Source organism: Pseudogymnoascus verrucosus (genome assembly GCF_001662655.1).
Source record: "Pseudogymnoascus verrucosus strain UAMH 10579 unplaced genomic scaffold scaffold_16, whole genome shotgun sequence".
In the NCBI taxonomy this organism is placed as follows: Eukaryota; Fungi; Ascomycota; class Leotiomycetes; order Thelebolales; family Thelebolaceae; genus Pseudogymnoascus; species Pseudogymnoascus verrucosus.
In genome coordinates this window covers 331,777-346,750 of record NW_017263667.1, presented here as the reverse complement: position 1 = coordinate 346,750, position 14,974 = coordinate 331,777, and the positions used below count along the sequence as shown (strand labels likewise).

At 51.9% G+C, this 14,974-nt stretch overlaps 5 protein-coding genes and 1 non-coding gene across 6 annotated transcripts; 3 read left to right on the top strand and 3 right to left on the bottom strand.

Annotated features, from left to right (window-relative positions):
• The first annotated feature begins 16 nt into the window (after nt 1-16).
• On the top strand, nt 17-2,161 carry VE01_04547 (uncharacterized protein). Its single transcript, XM_018274018.2, has 2 exons — nt 17-197; nt 812-2,161. The coding sequence occupies exons 1-2, from the start codon at nt 179-181 to the stop codon at nt 2,116-2,118; spliced, it is 1,326 nt and encodes a 441-aa protein (XP_018131371.2). The 5' UTR covers nt 17-178; the 3' UTR covers nt 2,119-2,161.
• A 248-nt stretch (nt 2,162-2,409) lies between these two features.
• On the top strand, nt 2,410-4,829 carry VE01_04546 (uncharacterized protein). Its single transcript, XM_018274017.2, has one exon. It carries the CDS (start codon nt 2,846-2,848, stop codon nt 4,694-4,696), a length of 1,851 nt encoding a protein of 616 aa, XP_018131370.2. The 5' UTR covers nt 2,410-2,845; the 3' UTR covers nt 4,697-4,829.
• A 316-nt stretch (nt 4,830-5,145) lies between these two features.
• VE01_04545 lies at nt 5,146-5,250 on the top strand (the record flags this gene model as incomplete). Its single annotated transcript has 1 exon — nt 5,146-5,250. It is a non-coding gene; the product is annotated as a tRNA-Lys (tRNA).
• A 336-nt stretch (nt 5,251-5,586) lies between these two features.
• PDH1 (ATP-binding cassette transporter CGR1) lies at nt 5,587-7,642 on the bottom strand. The gene is made up of 3 exons (XM_018274016.2): nt 7,232-7,642; nt 6,386-7,163; nt 5,587-6,332 (listed from the first exon to the last, which is right to left on the bottom strand). Exons 1-3 carry the CDS (start codon nt 7,496-7,498, stop codon nt 5,719-5,721), a joined length of 1,659 nt encoding a protein of 552 aa, XP_018131349.1. The 5' UTR covers nt 7,499-7,642; the 3' UTR covers nt 5,587-5,718.
• An 872-nt stretch (nt 7,643-8,514) lies between these two features.
• VE01_04543 (uncharacterized protein) lies at nt 8,515-10,972 on the bottom strand. The gene is made up of 3 exons (XM_018274015.2): nt 10,496-10,972; nt 9,683-10,426; nt 8,515-9,625 (listed from the first exon to the last, which is right to left on the bottom strand). Exons 1-3 carry the CDS (start codon nt 10,553-10,555, stop codon nt 8,846-8,848), a joined length of 1,584 nt encoding a protein of 527 aa, XP_018131348.1. The 5' UTR covers nt 10,556-10,972; the 3' UTR covers nt 8,515-8,845.
• Nucleotides 10,973-11,403: 431 nt separating this feature from the next.
• On the bottom strand, nt 11,404-13,049 carry VE01_04542 (uncharacterized protein). Its single transcript, XM_018274014.2, has 4 exons — nt 12,669-13,049; nt 12,482-12,589; nt 12,241-12,419; nt 11,404-12,190 (listed from the first exon to the last, which is right to left on the bottom strand). Exons 1-4 carry the CDS (start codon nt 12,870-12,872, stop codon nt 11,551-11,553), a joined length of 1,131 nt encoding a protein of 376 aa, XP_018131369.1. The 5' UTR covers nt 12,873-13,049; the 3' UTR covers nt 11,404-11,550.
• Nucleotides 13,050-14,974: the final 1,925 nt, after the last annotated feature.

The following is a 14,974-nucleotide window of genomic DNA, read 5'->3' as shown; positions in this document are numbered from 1 at the left end:
AGGCTTCAATCTCTATATTCCTTATCCGCTGCCGAGATAGCCAGCCTCGTTTGCGACAACGCGACGAGGCTGAGAACAACACAAAGACAAGCTCCTGCGCTCCAACAACGCGCTTCTTCACCTTCGTCATTCGTACAATCCATGCTTCAGATGTACGACGGCAGTAACACCCGCAGCAATGAGTACTGTTTCCATGAGTATGAAGCCTTTGATCTTTGCACTTGTTCTTTTTCATTATTCGGTTTCCTATGGCTGGTCACTTCGGGGCTGTGTCAGTTCCCATTGTCCTCGAACAATCCATTTCAGCTCTTGTTCTTCGATGGTATTTTTAGCAAGAATGCAAAACGTTCTTTGATTCTTTGCCTAGTTCTTAACTTTCCTTGTTTTGCCTTATCCGGGTAACATAGATCTATTGTCCTGGGCCTTTATGGGGCCCAGGACAATAGATCTTTGGTTCGGTGATGTTTCGTTCTTTCCTTATATCGACGAACAATAATAATGCTGTCCAGATCTTTGAGTGTTATAATTCTTCAAAGAAGCTTTGTCTGTCTTCACTGTCCCGAGTCTCAGATAATAATCTTTGTGTCATTTTTGTATAAATACCCCTCTGCTGTCAAGGTGGCTGTTATCATCTCGGCAGTACCATTCGCATTTCAAAACATTTCCCCACCAACACCATACGACACTGGTTTTTTGCTTTTACTGCTGTGCAGTATACACTTTTATCTCCTAATTCTCTTGCAGTCTATTTTGGCACCTGCCACTCTATTCCACGTCCTCCTCTATCAACCGCTGATCATGGCCGAACCAGGGCAAGAGGGCGAACCATGGCCACCGGGCGAACCGCAGCCAGTGATAATCCCAATGCTGGCGGAATACTCTGATGGCACCAACAGTGACCTAGCAAAAGTTATGTTGGAAGAAATATATCGAGACTACCATTCTAAGCGTTTTACATTCATTGTTGCTCCAGACCGAAGGTTAGTTCCCGTCCTCTACTGGCAGAGGGACATGCGTTCGCGCATTAAAATCCTCTTCACTGCACTCCCCGGTTCTCAAAGGGACAAAATAATATTTGTGGCCATTCTTTCGGTATCGCCGACCTTCATCGAAGCTGTCAGATGGGCTGTTGACGAGCTCTGGACATTCCTCGTTGGGCATTTGACAGCAAACAAATCAAGCATCGAGTTTTTCGCGCGGTCGCGGGGTGTGCCCTGGCTTCGAGCCGTCAGAGAGTTGATCCCTGAATTATTCCGCCGGAACCCAGAGCCTCATGTGAGCTTATTCACTGATCATATTGTGGGATTTTACCCAAGTCCCAACTCCATCAGCGATGAAGTCTTGCACTTGAACCTTAACGCCCATGGCCCAGACACATACTATCTATCGACAGCAGGCGCGATAGTTCCCATCCTTGCCCCGAGCTACAACGATGCCCAGCGCTCAGACCTCCAGGTTATAGACATCGAAGATTGCACCTACGACCCCAATCTCTTCCGCCAATACGACCGTACGCCCGGGTGGCCATGGCAAACCTGGCCACGCCACCCCCAAATCTGCCATCCCCCGGACATAGACGGCGTATACCGCGAGCCTCCCCGCTGTGTGACATGCAATAACCACTTCGCCGCGGAAGAAGACTGGAATAACCCATTTAATGGCTGCCAATGCCACGCCTTTGTGCAGGCGTGGAAAGGTGTGTTGGTCCAGATAGTTGAGTATCCCCCGTTCCCCGATCAGCCGAACGTCGTGAACCGTGGCGTGCGGTCCCTGCAAGCATTGGGTGCCAATGAACTGATAGGTGAGTACACGGGGGTCTTGCTGCCTGATACTGATTACGATCCGCATTCTGAGATTTGCGACAACACCTACCAGTTTGGGATATATGGCGAATCAGAGGAGCATTGTGTCGCCGTTATCTCGGCACGGCTGAGTGGGAACTGGACGAGGTTTATCAATCATACTGATGATAAAGACAAGCAGAACGTTAAATTTATTAATGTACAGATAATGAACAGATTGAGGGTGATGGTTAAGGCGATCAAGGAGATCAAGCTTGGGGATGAGATACTGGGACATTATGGTGATGGTTACTTCAAGAGCAGACAGTTATTATGAGGGCAAATAGACGTTGACATAGATATAGATATAGATATAGAAGATATAGAAGATATAGAAGAATAGCATTCATTCCTTTGATTCCCGGTCCAGAAAAGCAAGATAAGTGTTAGCATCAATTCCCAGCTCCAAACTGTCCCATTGCAGACTTCAGGGCCGCGCGAGTAGTGGCGAGCCTTATGTTGGTTATTGGTTGCAAATGAGAATAAACGATTGGCGACGCGTCGAGGGCGCGTAAACCCGAGGTTGTGGCTCATGCAACCTCATTTTTCGGGAGCGCTTAAACAACCACCACCCGTCCACAATCCAGGCTCTCCCCGTTTATTCGTCCCCTGTTTATGCGCCCGGCAAGACAGTGAAACGGTATGCACGGCAGGTCTAGATATAGACGAGTCATACCGGCCGTCATCTGGGCTTTGACGCCGCAAAATCTGCCAGCAGGGAAGGCTGAGGGTTTTCGGGCGGTCTGCCTGCATCTGGCGCTGTTGGAAGTCCAACATGCATAGCTGCCTTCACGATGGCCCGCGTATATGAATCTGTGGGTATGTAAGTCGAGGGATGGAATTGTCTCCCTTTCTTAAGTCATGACAGCTACTACCCTCATATTTCTATGTCGCTGCGAGTTGATGTGACGAGGCTGGTGAAGCCACTATTCAATACATTTACTACTCTCATACTTCGATAAGACTGGCATGCGGCATCGAGCCATTGCTATTGTTCGCTGTCGATGCGTTGGCTCCTCGGATACGATTGCTCTTCATTCTCCACAGTAGGGCTTTTCTGTTGTGTGGACGACAAAGACGCGGCATCTACGACGGGTTTCTGTTGCAGATACGGAGGAAAGGCATCTATCACACAGTCTATCCCAAAAATCACTGTTACTACTGCGGAGCAGCCAAGAACGAGTCTTCACCCACCCATGATAGCCGCTCGACAATCTGCTCAAACACGCCAGCAGTCTTCAATTGCCCCCCAGGCTCTCACCGTGCCTGTGGCAACTGGTCGAAAGCGCATACAGCCTGAAATGGCGCAATCACAGTTCATGTCGAATCCTCCTCTTCTCACGGCAACTCTCCGAATAAATTCAACTGCTACAAACCAAGGTGTGACGACACCCCGGCTGGATTCTACTTCCCAACAACCTTGGAATCGTCAACAACAGTCGTCCTACGAGCAGCCACGAGAGCCCACAACACAACGACAACTATCGAGTCGGCAACAGCTGCCGTCTTACAATATGCCCCCTCCTCAAAGACAATCACCAACTCGCGAACATCTGCCGTCTTACAGTATGTCCCCGACTCAAAGACAATCACCAACTCGCCAACAGCAGCTGCCCTACCATAATCCCTCGAGTGCAAGACAACCAGCTCCTCGTCGACAACCGTCGTCCCAAGGGTTGCTAGTAACTACACAACCACCCACCGACCCGGAAAAGATAGCGGCCCTGAATCTAAAGCTTGAGACTTATCGCCAGATCATAGTCGACCTAATGAAGCCGACCATCAGTCAACAACAGCCCGCAGTCAGCGCTGAACAGATCAGATCAAGTCTCCGAAAAGCCGTGTCCAATCCACAACCTCGAACCACAGCCACACCATATCCTGACACTCCACCATATTCCCCGCCACCTAAACAAGATATTGCGAGCCAGTCACAGCTCAACCCTGAACGTTTTGAACTGCCTGCAACGAGCCTGCAACAATCTAGGCCCGTCCAACGAATTATTACAACGCCACCCCCTGTGGATACGAACCCGTACAGGAATAAGAGGTCTGAACTTAGTGCAGCAACAGGCAATCACCGCAGGACAATATCCCAACCTCAAATGGAACGTCCCCGGTGGCCTTCGACACCCAAACTGTCCGAGGCGCCTTCTCGTACACTCGGCGCGACCGAAGTGCCTAAATCAGAGCCGCCCAGACAGCCTCGTGATTCTAACGATGTCCCCGTTCCATCAGGCTGTTGCATCCTGGACCGCAGAGCCATTGAACGTGGACTCGGGCTGATGGCGGAGTACTTGCACCACAACAACGCCGACCTAACCATCATTGCCGTCGGCGGAGTGGTCTCCTCGTTCTTCCTCCGCGCCTGGGCCACGACCACCGACGTCGACGCACTAGGAAGTACCCTCACCACCGCCCAGCGCAGGTTGCTCGCCAGCGCTGTATTATACGCTAAATCGCGCGGCCCCGTCCCGCTAGGCGACGGGTGGTTCGGCGGCGAGAGCGCGGTGGATATGCGTCCCGAGGTAGCGCGCGACGTCTACGAGCTCTCCGAGCAGCAGAACGATATTGTGTACTGCAGCGAGGGGTTGACAGTTCTGGCGCCACGGTGGAGTTATGCGTTTATGGTGTGCGTGGACCGACTGTCTCGTGGCATGGGGAGGCCCTATGATATGGGCAATGCGGTGCTGTATATGCATCAGTACATCAAGATCGGGAAGCACAAGCTCATTCCGATCTTGGGGATTATGAAGTGGGGGGAAGGGTATGATTTGCATGTTACCTTGGAGGTACTGCGCTCTGTCAAGAAACATTATCTGAGGCATTATGAGAGGGAAGCGATTTCGGAATGATTTAATGATGGCTCTTATATTCTTGATTTGCTGTATTTTAGCTGGTTTCATGGCGTTGGCGGACGTGGGATGATGGAGTATGCATTGGGATTTAGATGGGCCAGGCCCTTTCTTAGTCTCCTAAATGATACCCTATTATATTTTTGAAATGTTTTGGAATCTTCATTTGTGATAATTATAACTCAATGGAAATATGACTCTAAATAAATTTATATACCCACAAATAATAACCACGGATTGAACGACTCAATATGATCCACTAACCACGCAAATAGCTCCTTCCCTCAAATAAATATTTACTAGCGTTCTAATATTTTTCCGGACCGCTTTCATTCTTAAAAACCATCGAAATTCAAGAAACGTCTTATTCCTTCACAGAATATATATAGTAACAGAAGGCCTGTTTCCTACATAATGCGAATTTCGCCAGTCCACCTCAACAACCACCAGCCCTGCTGGCACAATTGGTTAGCGCGTGGGCCTTTTATGCAGATGATTCATCATCAGCTAAAAGACAAGCCCAAGGTTCAGGGTTCGAGACCCTGGTGGGGCGTGCATTACAGTGGTTAATTTTTTTTGGATTTTTTTTGTCGCTTAAGGTCGCGTATCGTAAAGACTTATTCGTATTTATGATTGATTTATGATTGATAGAGGCCTTGAGATTTTTTTTACAGAGCGTTCAGTTTGTTTGGAGGTATTCAAGTGGTTGGGGCTTTGGTGGATATGTTGAGCTTTGGTGGGGTTAACCAGGCGAGGCTGCGGGTATGAGCGGGTATGTTATGAGTGGGTATATGTGTGGTCATTGTCATCGCCATCACTCTCCTTCGTACGTTCTTGGTGAACAATAATTATGTGAGAATATTACGGGCACGATGATGGTAAAATAACTGCATGGTTTTCTGGTATATAGTTCGATATTTATAGTAAATGGCATACCTTACCAGCTACAATCTCGCATTTCAATGAACTTTTTCATCCAAAGCAAAGCTCCCTTCTAAATCTAACACGCCTCCACTCTCAATTTACACAAACTTGCTGTCCTTGACGGTGTACAAGTCAACATACTCATCAATAGCCATGCCCTCCAGCTTGGCGCGGTCGTTTCCGAGATCGACAAGCTCCTTAACCCTGGCAGCATCGAAATGCGGGCCGAGATGCCTCTTGTACTTCTCGAGGATGACCGGCTTGGCCTCCTCTCTCCTGATCCTGTGTCCGAGCGGCGCCTCGACAACGATCTCATCAAAGACCGTGCCGTCATTAAGGGTGACGGTAAGCGCGTTGGGGATGGTGCGCAGCTTCTCGTCATGGTAGTCGCGGGTGAACTGCTCGTCCTCCACGCACTTGATCTTCTGGCGGAGGCTCTCAACGAGCGGCGAGGTGGCGGCCTCTCCACCGTCAGTGTAGTCGGTGGCCTCGAGGCGTCCGTAGACAAGCATGACCGAGGCCATGTACTGGATGCAGTGGTCACGGTCGGCGAAGTTGTCCATGGGCTTGAACTGTTTGTCGATGATGCGGATGCATGCCTCGTGGGTGCGGCAGGTGATCTCCTTGATGTCGGCGGCGGACTTGCCCATAGCCTCGAGCTTGTGGTAGACAGCCTTGGCGGCCTCAATCGCGGTCTGCGAGTGGAACTCGGCTATCATCGGGTTAGTGGCTGAAAATGTTGGGCGGTGGAAAATCTAGACTTACCAGGGTAGGAGACCTTGAACAGGACGTTCTCCATAACGTAGCTGCCGTATGGGCGCTGGAACTCGAACTTCTTGCCCTTGAAGAGGACGTCGTAGAATCCCCACACTGGTGCGGAGAGGACGGTTGGGACACCGGGCTCGCCCTTGGCGACCTTGAGGACGAGGTTGACGGCACGCTGGCAAGCGTCACCGGCAGCCCACGACTTGCGAGACATGGTGTTGGGGGAGTGTCTGTAGGTGCGGAGGGACTGTCCGTCAACCCAGGCCTGGGAGACAGCGTCGGCGGTCTGCTTCTCGGACAGGCCGAGGAGCTTGGAGATGACGGCGGTGGATGCAACCTTGACGAGGACAACGTGGTCAAGACCGACCTTGTTGTAGGAGTTGAGGAGAGCCAGGCAGCCCTGGATCTCGTGGGCCTTGATCATGGCCTCGAGAACCTCCTTGACGGTGATGATCTTGCCATTTCCAAGGTTTCCACCGGCACGGTTGGTGCGGGAAATCCAGTCAGCGACGGCGAGAATGGCACCCAGGTTGTCAGATGGGTGACCCCACTCAGCGGCCAACCAGCAGTCGTTGTAATCTAACCATCTGATCATGGCACCGATGTTGAACGCAGCGTTGACGGGGTCAAGTTGGAAGTTTGTGCCGGGAACCTTGGGGCCGTTGGGGACAACGGTGCCCTCAACGATTGGGCCAAGGAGCTTGGTGCACTCCTTGAACCTGAGACCCTCAAGACCACATCCTAGAGTGTCGAGGAAGACGAATCGTGCAGTGTCGAACTGAAGTTTGTGTTAGCTGGGAGAATCAATGCTTCGGAGGATTGCCGAGACGAGGCGGGGTTACATACAGCGAGATCCGAGTCAATCGGGGTGTTGTGGACGAAAGAAGCGATGTCCTTGATCTCTGGATCATACTCTCTTGCGACCGGCGCCGGGGGGGCACCAGATTGAAGTTTAGACATCGTGGAGAAGCTGCTGGTTCTGAGAGCGGCAGAGGTGCGAATGGCGGGGTTGGTGAAGTTGATGCGGTTGAGAGCCTGAGCACGGACGGCTCTAGTCGGTAAGCGGATGGACTGGACAGATGCAGCTCGCAGAGTTCTGTTGATCGCCGACATTGTCCTGCTGCCAAACAAGACAGATATCTCCGAAATAGGCAATTGAGAGGCTACGGTGCGGTTTTATGGCTGAGCCGTCGTAGATTGGGAGAATATGGTGATGTAAGAGGGAGTGGCCGCCGAAAGGAATTTATGAGACGATTCTGGCCGCTTACAGGGTTTGGGCCTGGGGCATTTGGGTGGTTTTGTGGCTATTGCCGGCGTTGGTGGTGTCCGTGCCAACACCCGAGGCTAATCGGCCAATTGGACTAACAACCGACCATGTGCGAGGTCCGGCAGCTATAAAAATAAATCCTGACATCGACAGATCCGTGGCAACTCCGGCGATGTTTATTGTATGAGAATATAATGAGAGGTTGCCGGTTTTGAGCTTATAGTTATGTGTTGTGGCTTTATTAGGACTTGGGATATGGGATTCGACATGTGCGGGGCTTTTTGTGTACACGTTTGTTTAGTTTGGTAGTACTAGAACGCCTCGATTGAATGGAGTTATGAGATGAACAAACCCCAATCCTACGTTAGATGACTGAATTTGCAGCCAAATACTTCAAATATGCTTAGTTTAAAAGTGACATCCATAGAATGATCTTTACAGACACACAATGGCACGAGGAGACACTGTACAACACTGTGAAGCTCCCTTCGGCCGGCCTCGTTCTGGCGATCCCCGTTGTCGGCGTACATGATACTCTCACACGTCCCAGGCCTCACCAACCCGAGGTAGATGCGGGCCGATATAATTACGACTAACTCTAGTCGATTGAGTTTCATTTATTACCTCTATTCGGACAGACGGAAAGAACGACTCACTCTACTGTGGGAAGAAACGACCCATGATGATGACGTAGCCGTGTGTTACAGCGTATTTTGATAACAAAGATTCTAGCATGAGCAGCTTTTAAATACCTTCTCAGTTCCTTCAGAGATAGACTCGCTTGCCAGCCTCATGCAGGGGAATATCTATAACCTATGGAACTAAACCGTATGGCTGGAGTGCAGCCCAACTCGCACGGCCCGCCCTCTAATTTATCACTTCCATCAAACCGCAACGACATAGAACATCTCAAAGCTACTCCTGTCTGATTAAACATAACTTAGCGATCATAACTACATGGGATATATCAATTGCTTATCTCCAAAAACCATCATCCAAACCCATGCGACAGAAGAGCCTTGCATTTACCCCTTACCCCTCTACCCCATATCGCCATCGGCTGCCTACAACCTCAAATGCTTAAACATAGCACCCAATTGCTCCCCAATTTCATCCCAGTTTACGCGCCCCCATACCCAATCCGCAATATTCAAACACCAACAAACCTTGCCTCCACTACCCCACCTCCCTAGTCATGCCTTAGCAAATTTCAAAATCCGGAACCCCTTCCTATCAATCACATCCAGCGCCGACGAACACCACCAAATCTCTCTCTCCCTCCCCGGAAACTCCCTCAGAGTCGATATCACCACCTGCAGCGGGAACGCGATGCTTGACGCTCCGAGCAGTCGGTTGGCGGGCTGCACGCAGTACTCGAACGACTGGCAGATATTGCGCACCGCCGTCATGACATCGCGGTCCTGCAACGGCGGGAGGTCTGCAATGTTGAATCCGCTCGGGCATACGTGGACAGGGGTAGAGCAAGCGCACTCATTCTCATCGGGCGTGAGCGGCTCCATAAGCGCCACCGCATGGTAGAGGTGGAACAGCCCGCCCCACAATATGATGCACATAGCCCAGTACAACTCACAAATCCTCGCAACACGAAAATTAACAAAGTGGAACGCAACCGGGAACAGCTTCCCCGTCTCGGCGTTGTCCGCGGGGTTATCGAGCGTAGACAGCTCGGGCCAGAACAGCGGGCCGTCGACGCTGGCTTCGAGCTCGGCGTAGAGGGCGCGCATGGCTGCGTCGGCGCGCCAGCAGGAGTCGATGACGGCGAGGCAGGCGAGGAGGGAGGAGGGGGTCTTGAGGTCGCCGATGGATTGGGCGGCTTCGAGGATGGTGGGACCGAGCATGAAGACGTCCATGAATTTGTCGGTTAGTGACTTGGTCCTGCCCTTCCATGGTGCTTCTAGCCACTCTTTGTCGCTCATGAAGGTTGCGCGGTTCTGGGGGATGGCTTGCATTAGCTGCGCACAGGGTTAGCTCGGGCTTCATAATGGGGGGGTATGTAGGGAAGAACGTACCGAGCTGTACCGACACGACAGGAAGAGCAGGTGTGCCGCATCCCCACTATGCGCATCCGGGCCCCTTGCCTCAATCAACCGCATACACCCTTCCGAATGCGTTATCAACCCCTTATCACTCTCCGCTGGACACTCCACAACCTCATACAACCCAAGCGCCACACACGCTGCCAGAGTCTCATCCTGGTACACCCTCTCATCCTTTAGCGCCCTCCCCAGTTCCCGGAGACTAACACAGTACAGCCGCCGACTCTCATGCACTAGCTCCATACAATCGTGCGTCCGTCCCAACTGTGAGGTACTCAGCGCCATTAGTGCCGCCTCGAGCGCTGGCGCAGAACCAACCATCCCCGGCAAGCATAATAGCCACGAGGAGTCCTCGGTCGCCGCGGGCGTCCCATAGTGCGGGATAAAGGCATGCATAAACTCGCCTATTAGCTGTTGCTGGAACGGCCGGTACGAGTCTACCATCCGTCCTAAACGAGGTGTGGGCGACACAACCTTGTCATAGTGCGGTTTATTTTGAGCGCTTGTCCATACGAGAGCTACTGTGGTATCCTTGGACGCCTTCCATGCAGTCCTGCTCGGCAATGTCCCTGATGCTGTTGGCGTGGAAGCTCCAAGAGCAACCCCGCCCTCGAGCTTAACCTGGTTATTCGGCACCCACAGTCTCTCGCGCTGGTAGCCGCCACATTCGCGGTTCGATTTGATGCACTGCTTGCAGACCGGGGTGTCGAGACTGCACTATACGGACATGTTAGCGCGGGCTTGCATAATTGGGGTTCCAATTGGGACAGATGGAGGGGGACGAACAGCTATTCTTCTCTTCCGGCAGGTATTGCAACCCTTTGAGCGGCCTGGGACGCCAACCATTGTGATATATTCAAAAAGGGCGAGCTAGATAGAGTAGATCTTGCTTCGTATGACGTTGTAACGTTATGCTGGTATGTGATAGTAGCAGCGGCAACTACGAAAGATGATTGTATCGAAAAGATGGCGGACGAAGAATCGCTTTAAAGAGGACCATTCCGCGAGACGCCTCAAAATATATCATCTCACCCAGGACCGTGAGCCCATGTCAACGAGTCTTGGCCCATCGACTCACCGTTTTCTGTGTCCTTTTGAGGCCGTGGATGAGCCATTACTCGAGCTGGCCTTGTCCAGCCGTTCAGCGCAAGGCTGAGAGAGCAGGGGTTTAAACCGCTTTGGGAAGCAATGCGCGAGGTGGCGCGGCCAATCAGAGTGGGGATTGGAAGCACTCCCACATCGATAAAAATTGTCAGCCTCAGGAACCAACTCAACATGGTAGAGAAGGCCTTGCATAGGCCTCAGGTATGATAGAGTTTGTTATTCCTCGAGCTGGACGAAAAAAGCCTTACGGTAAGCCTCTTACCCACGAAATAGTACCGCCTATCGCATTAGTCCCTCAACAACACGCCCTCTCTATCTCGTAAGGGTGTTAGCTGCATCATGGAAGCTTCACCGATCGGGACTCAGTGCCGTGAATCCACTCGTGGCCGCTGATCCCTGGTTAGTAATTTGTCGCCGGGGATCGTCTCGGACAGTTCGGCGAGAGAAGTATAGTGGCAACCGCAGTAGGAGGTATGATGTTAAGGTAGCAGTATAGGCGGTTTGTTCCTGCGGCGAGAACGGCCCAGAGAGGCGCTTTGGTTACACCGGCAGCCACTGTCACTGCGAGGGAGATTTGAGGCCTTCGTTTTCTGTACAGTACTGTACTGTATAATCCGTAGATTTTTGCCTCGCGGCCCTCTGTCTAAATTCTATGGCGTCTATTTCATCTATTACTTACTCCAATTCCAATTCCAACCACATAAATATAAATTATTTTTATCCTCCCCCTAATATGTCTACACCATCACACCACCTCTCTTATCCCCTACTCCCTCATGATATTGTAGCACCTCCATCTGTACTCTCACCCCCTCCCTCGTCTCCTCGCTCTCCCCACTGACACCACTCTTCACACTCCCCGCCTCCACCCTCGCCATACTCCCCATCTTGACGCTCGTCAACCTCGCATCCTCTTCCGCATCCAAATTATGAAAACTCCTTCCTCCGGGCTTGCTAGGATAGGTTCCTTGGCCGCTGCGGTTCTTACTCGAACCCCTCACCGTCCAACTAGCGAAGAACGCGCGGCAGCTAGGCACGCACGCGCAGATGATGCTAACATGCACTTCGACAGCTGCCCAGAGCCAGGCGACGTAGCCGTACCAACTCACATCGTAGGTTTGGAGGAAGACGACGACGTTGTAGTACAGCCGGATGGAGGCGGCGGCGATGACGATCAGCCCGACGGAGAAGAGGGAGATGACCTGTAGCTTCTGGGTGGTGCGGATTTTGAGTGTAAAGAGGGAGCGGAGGGGGATGGCGAAGATGATGAGGTCGAAGATGAGGTTGAGAACGCCGGCGGTGACCATGTGCACTCCCTCATCTAAGCAGGTGCCCTTGGCACCGGCGATGAGAATTTCCCAGTAGTATGGTAGGGGGCTAGGATGTGTTAGAGGTGGTTGTTTGGTTGGGGGAAGGGTTTGACATACCGGCACTGGGCGAAGAGGACGATAAGAAGGACGACGTAATAGATTATCATTGCGCCGAGGGTGATTTTGGTGATGAGCTTGTCCTTCTTCTCGACGAGGATGCGAAGGTAAAAGACGAGGATGGAGATTTTGGTGAGGGAGGAGGAGGTGAGGTAGAGGAGCATGCTTGCCCAGCTGACCTGTGATGTTATTAGTCGATGTAGGATACCAGATGAGAACCTGTGCAGTTGACGACACATACCTTTCGACTTGTAATGCTATCCTTCGGAGGCAGATCCCACACATGTATATCCCACCCATAATTATGTATCGCGAGTATAACCCCCGCCGTTAGGCCCAGCCCAACAATCTATATCCCATTAGTCTCCATACCACCAAGCCAACCCCGCGCCTGTCTCAAAAAAGCCAGAAGATCTGAACAAACATACCGCGGCAATAACAATAAGCACATCATCCAACCCAATCCCCGCCTTCGTAATCGCTAACCTCGCATATAACCTAATCGACACAAACAGGACCACCAGCGCCACCAGGACGGCCTGGATAATAATACTCTCGTTACCACGGCGCACTGGATCGATATAATTCGGCTCTGGCCACGTCGCCATGACCTCAGGCGGGGGGAACCTCATGTTGGCAGCACGGGCATGGGGCCCTGTCCTATTCTATTCTGCTGTGTCTGTTTTCGAGGAAGAGGTTCGTTTCGGAGACGCACGTCGTGCGAGTATGATCGGATGGAGAGGCGTTAGGGGAGAGTTGGACTGTAGACGCGATGCGCGGGGGATGTTAGACCCTTTAAGTGCAGCAGGTGGTCTAGATCGTCGACGCACGGCTACCGTTCCTGGATGGCTGGCCCGCTGGCGCCCGGATCCGCAGTCGGCTGGAGCTGCTGGTTCGAGGAGCCCTGTGGTAAGGGTCTGGTCCGCGGGCAATTGGGGTCCACCTAATTGTGCATTGATGGGATGGTGGGAGGAGGAGGACGGAGGCTGTGGGCACCAATGGGGAAGGAGATGAAGGGATACATAGGACAGGAATGGGGGGCGGTTTTGCGGAGGGGATAGGATGAGAGACTTGCCGGGGCGAGATCGCTGACAGGAGTGGTGACGGCCTAGAGAGAGAGCTCAATTACATCCATACGGCGTTACTTCGCACAATATGGTACTCTAAGATCGTGTTGGGCCTGCGCGTGGGTCGTGTGCCTCGGGCCAGTGTTTTGGAGTGGCGGCCGAAAGTGGCGGGAACCAAAGAATGAACTGGGCTTTACGGCTCGAATGGGGAAGATAGGGGACCTGGTTGGGTACTAAAGGGCCGGAGGAGGAGGGGCGAGTGGAAACCTATTCGACTAGGGGGAGTATGCACATGGAGGTATACCCTTTACGCACTGTGGCTGAGTGAGATTTTATGCGCATAAAAGAGTGTTTTATGTGTGTTATGTGTGACTGCCGCGCTTTAATGGACGGTAATGGCGATGAGCCACGAGGGCATATGCAAGTATCATCGTTCCTGCCGTCTATAGTTGACAATATTAATATTGTCTTTGGTGGCGTTTACTGTCATGAGCAAAAAAATCGCATAAACCTCGGTGTATTCGCGATGATGCGCGTCATCGTCAATAATAGCCGATAACCCTACAGAAGCACAGCCCTGCCATCGGATACTCTTCATACTACCATGTGTAGTTCCAGATACGCGCACCTTGGCGCAAATCCCTTCCCTTCCCTGCCGTGCTCGCTGTGACAATCGAAGGATCAACGTTTAGCCGACGATCAAAATTTGGGTATAGTATCCACAGAACTATTGATAGATGGACATGACTCGTGGATCTTACTCGCTGGGATGTAACGTCCGTTAGGATGGGTTAGGATGGGTTAGGATAGTCAATATTTCCCTCACCACTCATATGAAAGTACAGTATGCTGATGTTTAGCTGTACTATACATGGACATTTACAGTGAGCCGTCAGCAAACAATAGCTCCACAGCGCCAGAGAAGAAAAAAGGGGGCCCAAGATATTGACCATACCAGTTGCCGCCACAGACGACTAACTATTGACTCAACCCGAGCTATAGCTCTAGTCCGTCCCAACATCGTCCTGTCCAGACCAGACCCCAATTGAAGCCTTCACAAAAGGCGGGTAGCACATGTCAACCTCCTCTATCTGCCTCCCCTCACAACCCCGCTGCGAACTGCATTCTCCCCAATACGGTCAATGTGATGCCTGAAGCATTTCCCCGCGGAAGAAGGTGCGACTGACTCAGCCTAGCTATGCGTATGGGGAAACCATGCATCTGTTACTTACTTCTCTAAACGGCAAGCACATGTGAATAACTCCTGCCGCTACTGCGGAATAATTAATTCCCACCCGCCGAACTGGTAGGTGGCGACGGGAATAAGTCTGGTATGTACTGTCTTACCAAGCCCGCCATCACTCACACACCACGCGTCCCTCCTTGGCCGACCGGCAGATAAGTTAAGTAACCTTGTAGGCTCGCGGGCAGACAGACATCTCGAGAATTGCTATTGCCGTTATCCGTTGCTGTTATCGCGATTATACGAGGTCTCCTATGGGTATGCCGTTGAGATGTCATACGCGGGGTCCGGTAGATGAATGGCTGCCTTCAACTCTGGTCAAGGGAAGCGATGTCTCCCAGCCGGTAGTTAGATATCCTGTCATGTTGTCGATTTGGTGACCGTGAGTGGCCATGAAGGCCACTGGCTATCGCCGTCTCCTGAC

What these genes read in the sequence shown, in the direction of transcription:
- VE01_04546 (XM_018274017.2), top strand. Translation starts at nt 2,846, where the DNA reads ATGCGTTGGCTCCTCGGATACGATTGCTCTTCATTCTCCACAGTAGGG.
- PDH1 (XM_018274016.2), bottom strand. Translation starts at nt 7,498, where the DNA reads ATGTCGGCGATCAACAGAACTCTGCGAGCTGCATCTGTCCAGTCCATC. An exon ending in CGATTGACTCGGATCTCGCT is followed by an intron (nt 7,164 to 7,231) that starts GTATGTAACCCC and finishes CACAAACTTCAG; the next exon opens with TTCGACACTGCACGATTCGT. An exon ending in GTTCAAGGTCTCCTACCCTG is followed by an intron (nt 6,333 to 6,385) that starts GTAAGTCTAGAT and finishes ACCCGATGATAG; the next exon opens with CCGAGTTCCACTCGCAGACC.
- VE01_04543 (XM_018274015.2), bottom strand. Translation starts at nt 10,555, where the DNA reads ATGGTTGGCGTCCCAGGCCGCTCAAAGGGTTGCAATACCTGCCGGAAG. An exon ending in GCCGGAAGAGAAGAATAGCT is followed by an intron (nt 10,427 to 10,495) that starts GTTCGTCCCCCT and finishes ATGTCCGTATAG; the next exon opens with TGCAGTCTCGACACCCCGGT. An exon ending in TGTCGTGTCGGTACAGCTCG is followed by an intron (nt 9,626 to 9,682) that starts GTACGTTCTTCC and finishes CCCTGTGCGCAG; the next exon opens with CTAATGCAAGCCATCCCCCA.
- VE01_04542 (XM_018274014.2), bottom strand. Translation starts at nt 12,872, where the DNA reads ATGAGGTTCCCCCCGCCTGAGGTCATGGCGACGTGGCCAGAGCCGAAT. An exon ending in ATAGCATTACAAGTCGAAAG is followed by an intron (nt 12,420 to 12,481) that starts GTATGTGTCGTC and finishes ATAACATCACAG; the next exon opens with GTCAGCTGGGCAAGCATGCT. An exon ending in GTCCTCTTCGCCCAGTGCCG is followed by an intron (nt 12,191 to 12,240) that starts GTATGTCAAACC and finishes AACACATCCTAG; the next exon opens with CCCCCTACCATACTACTGGG.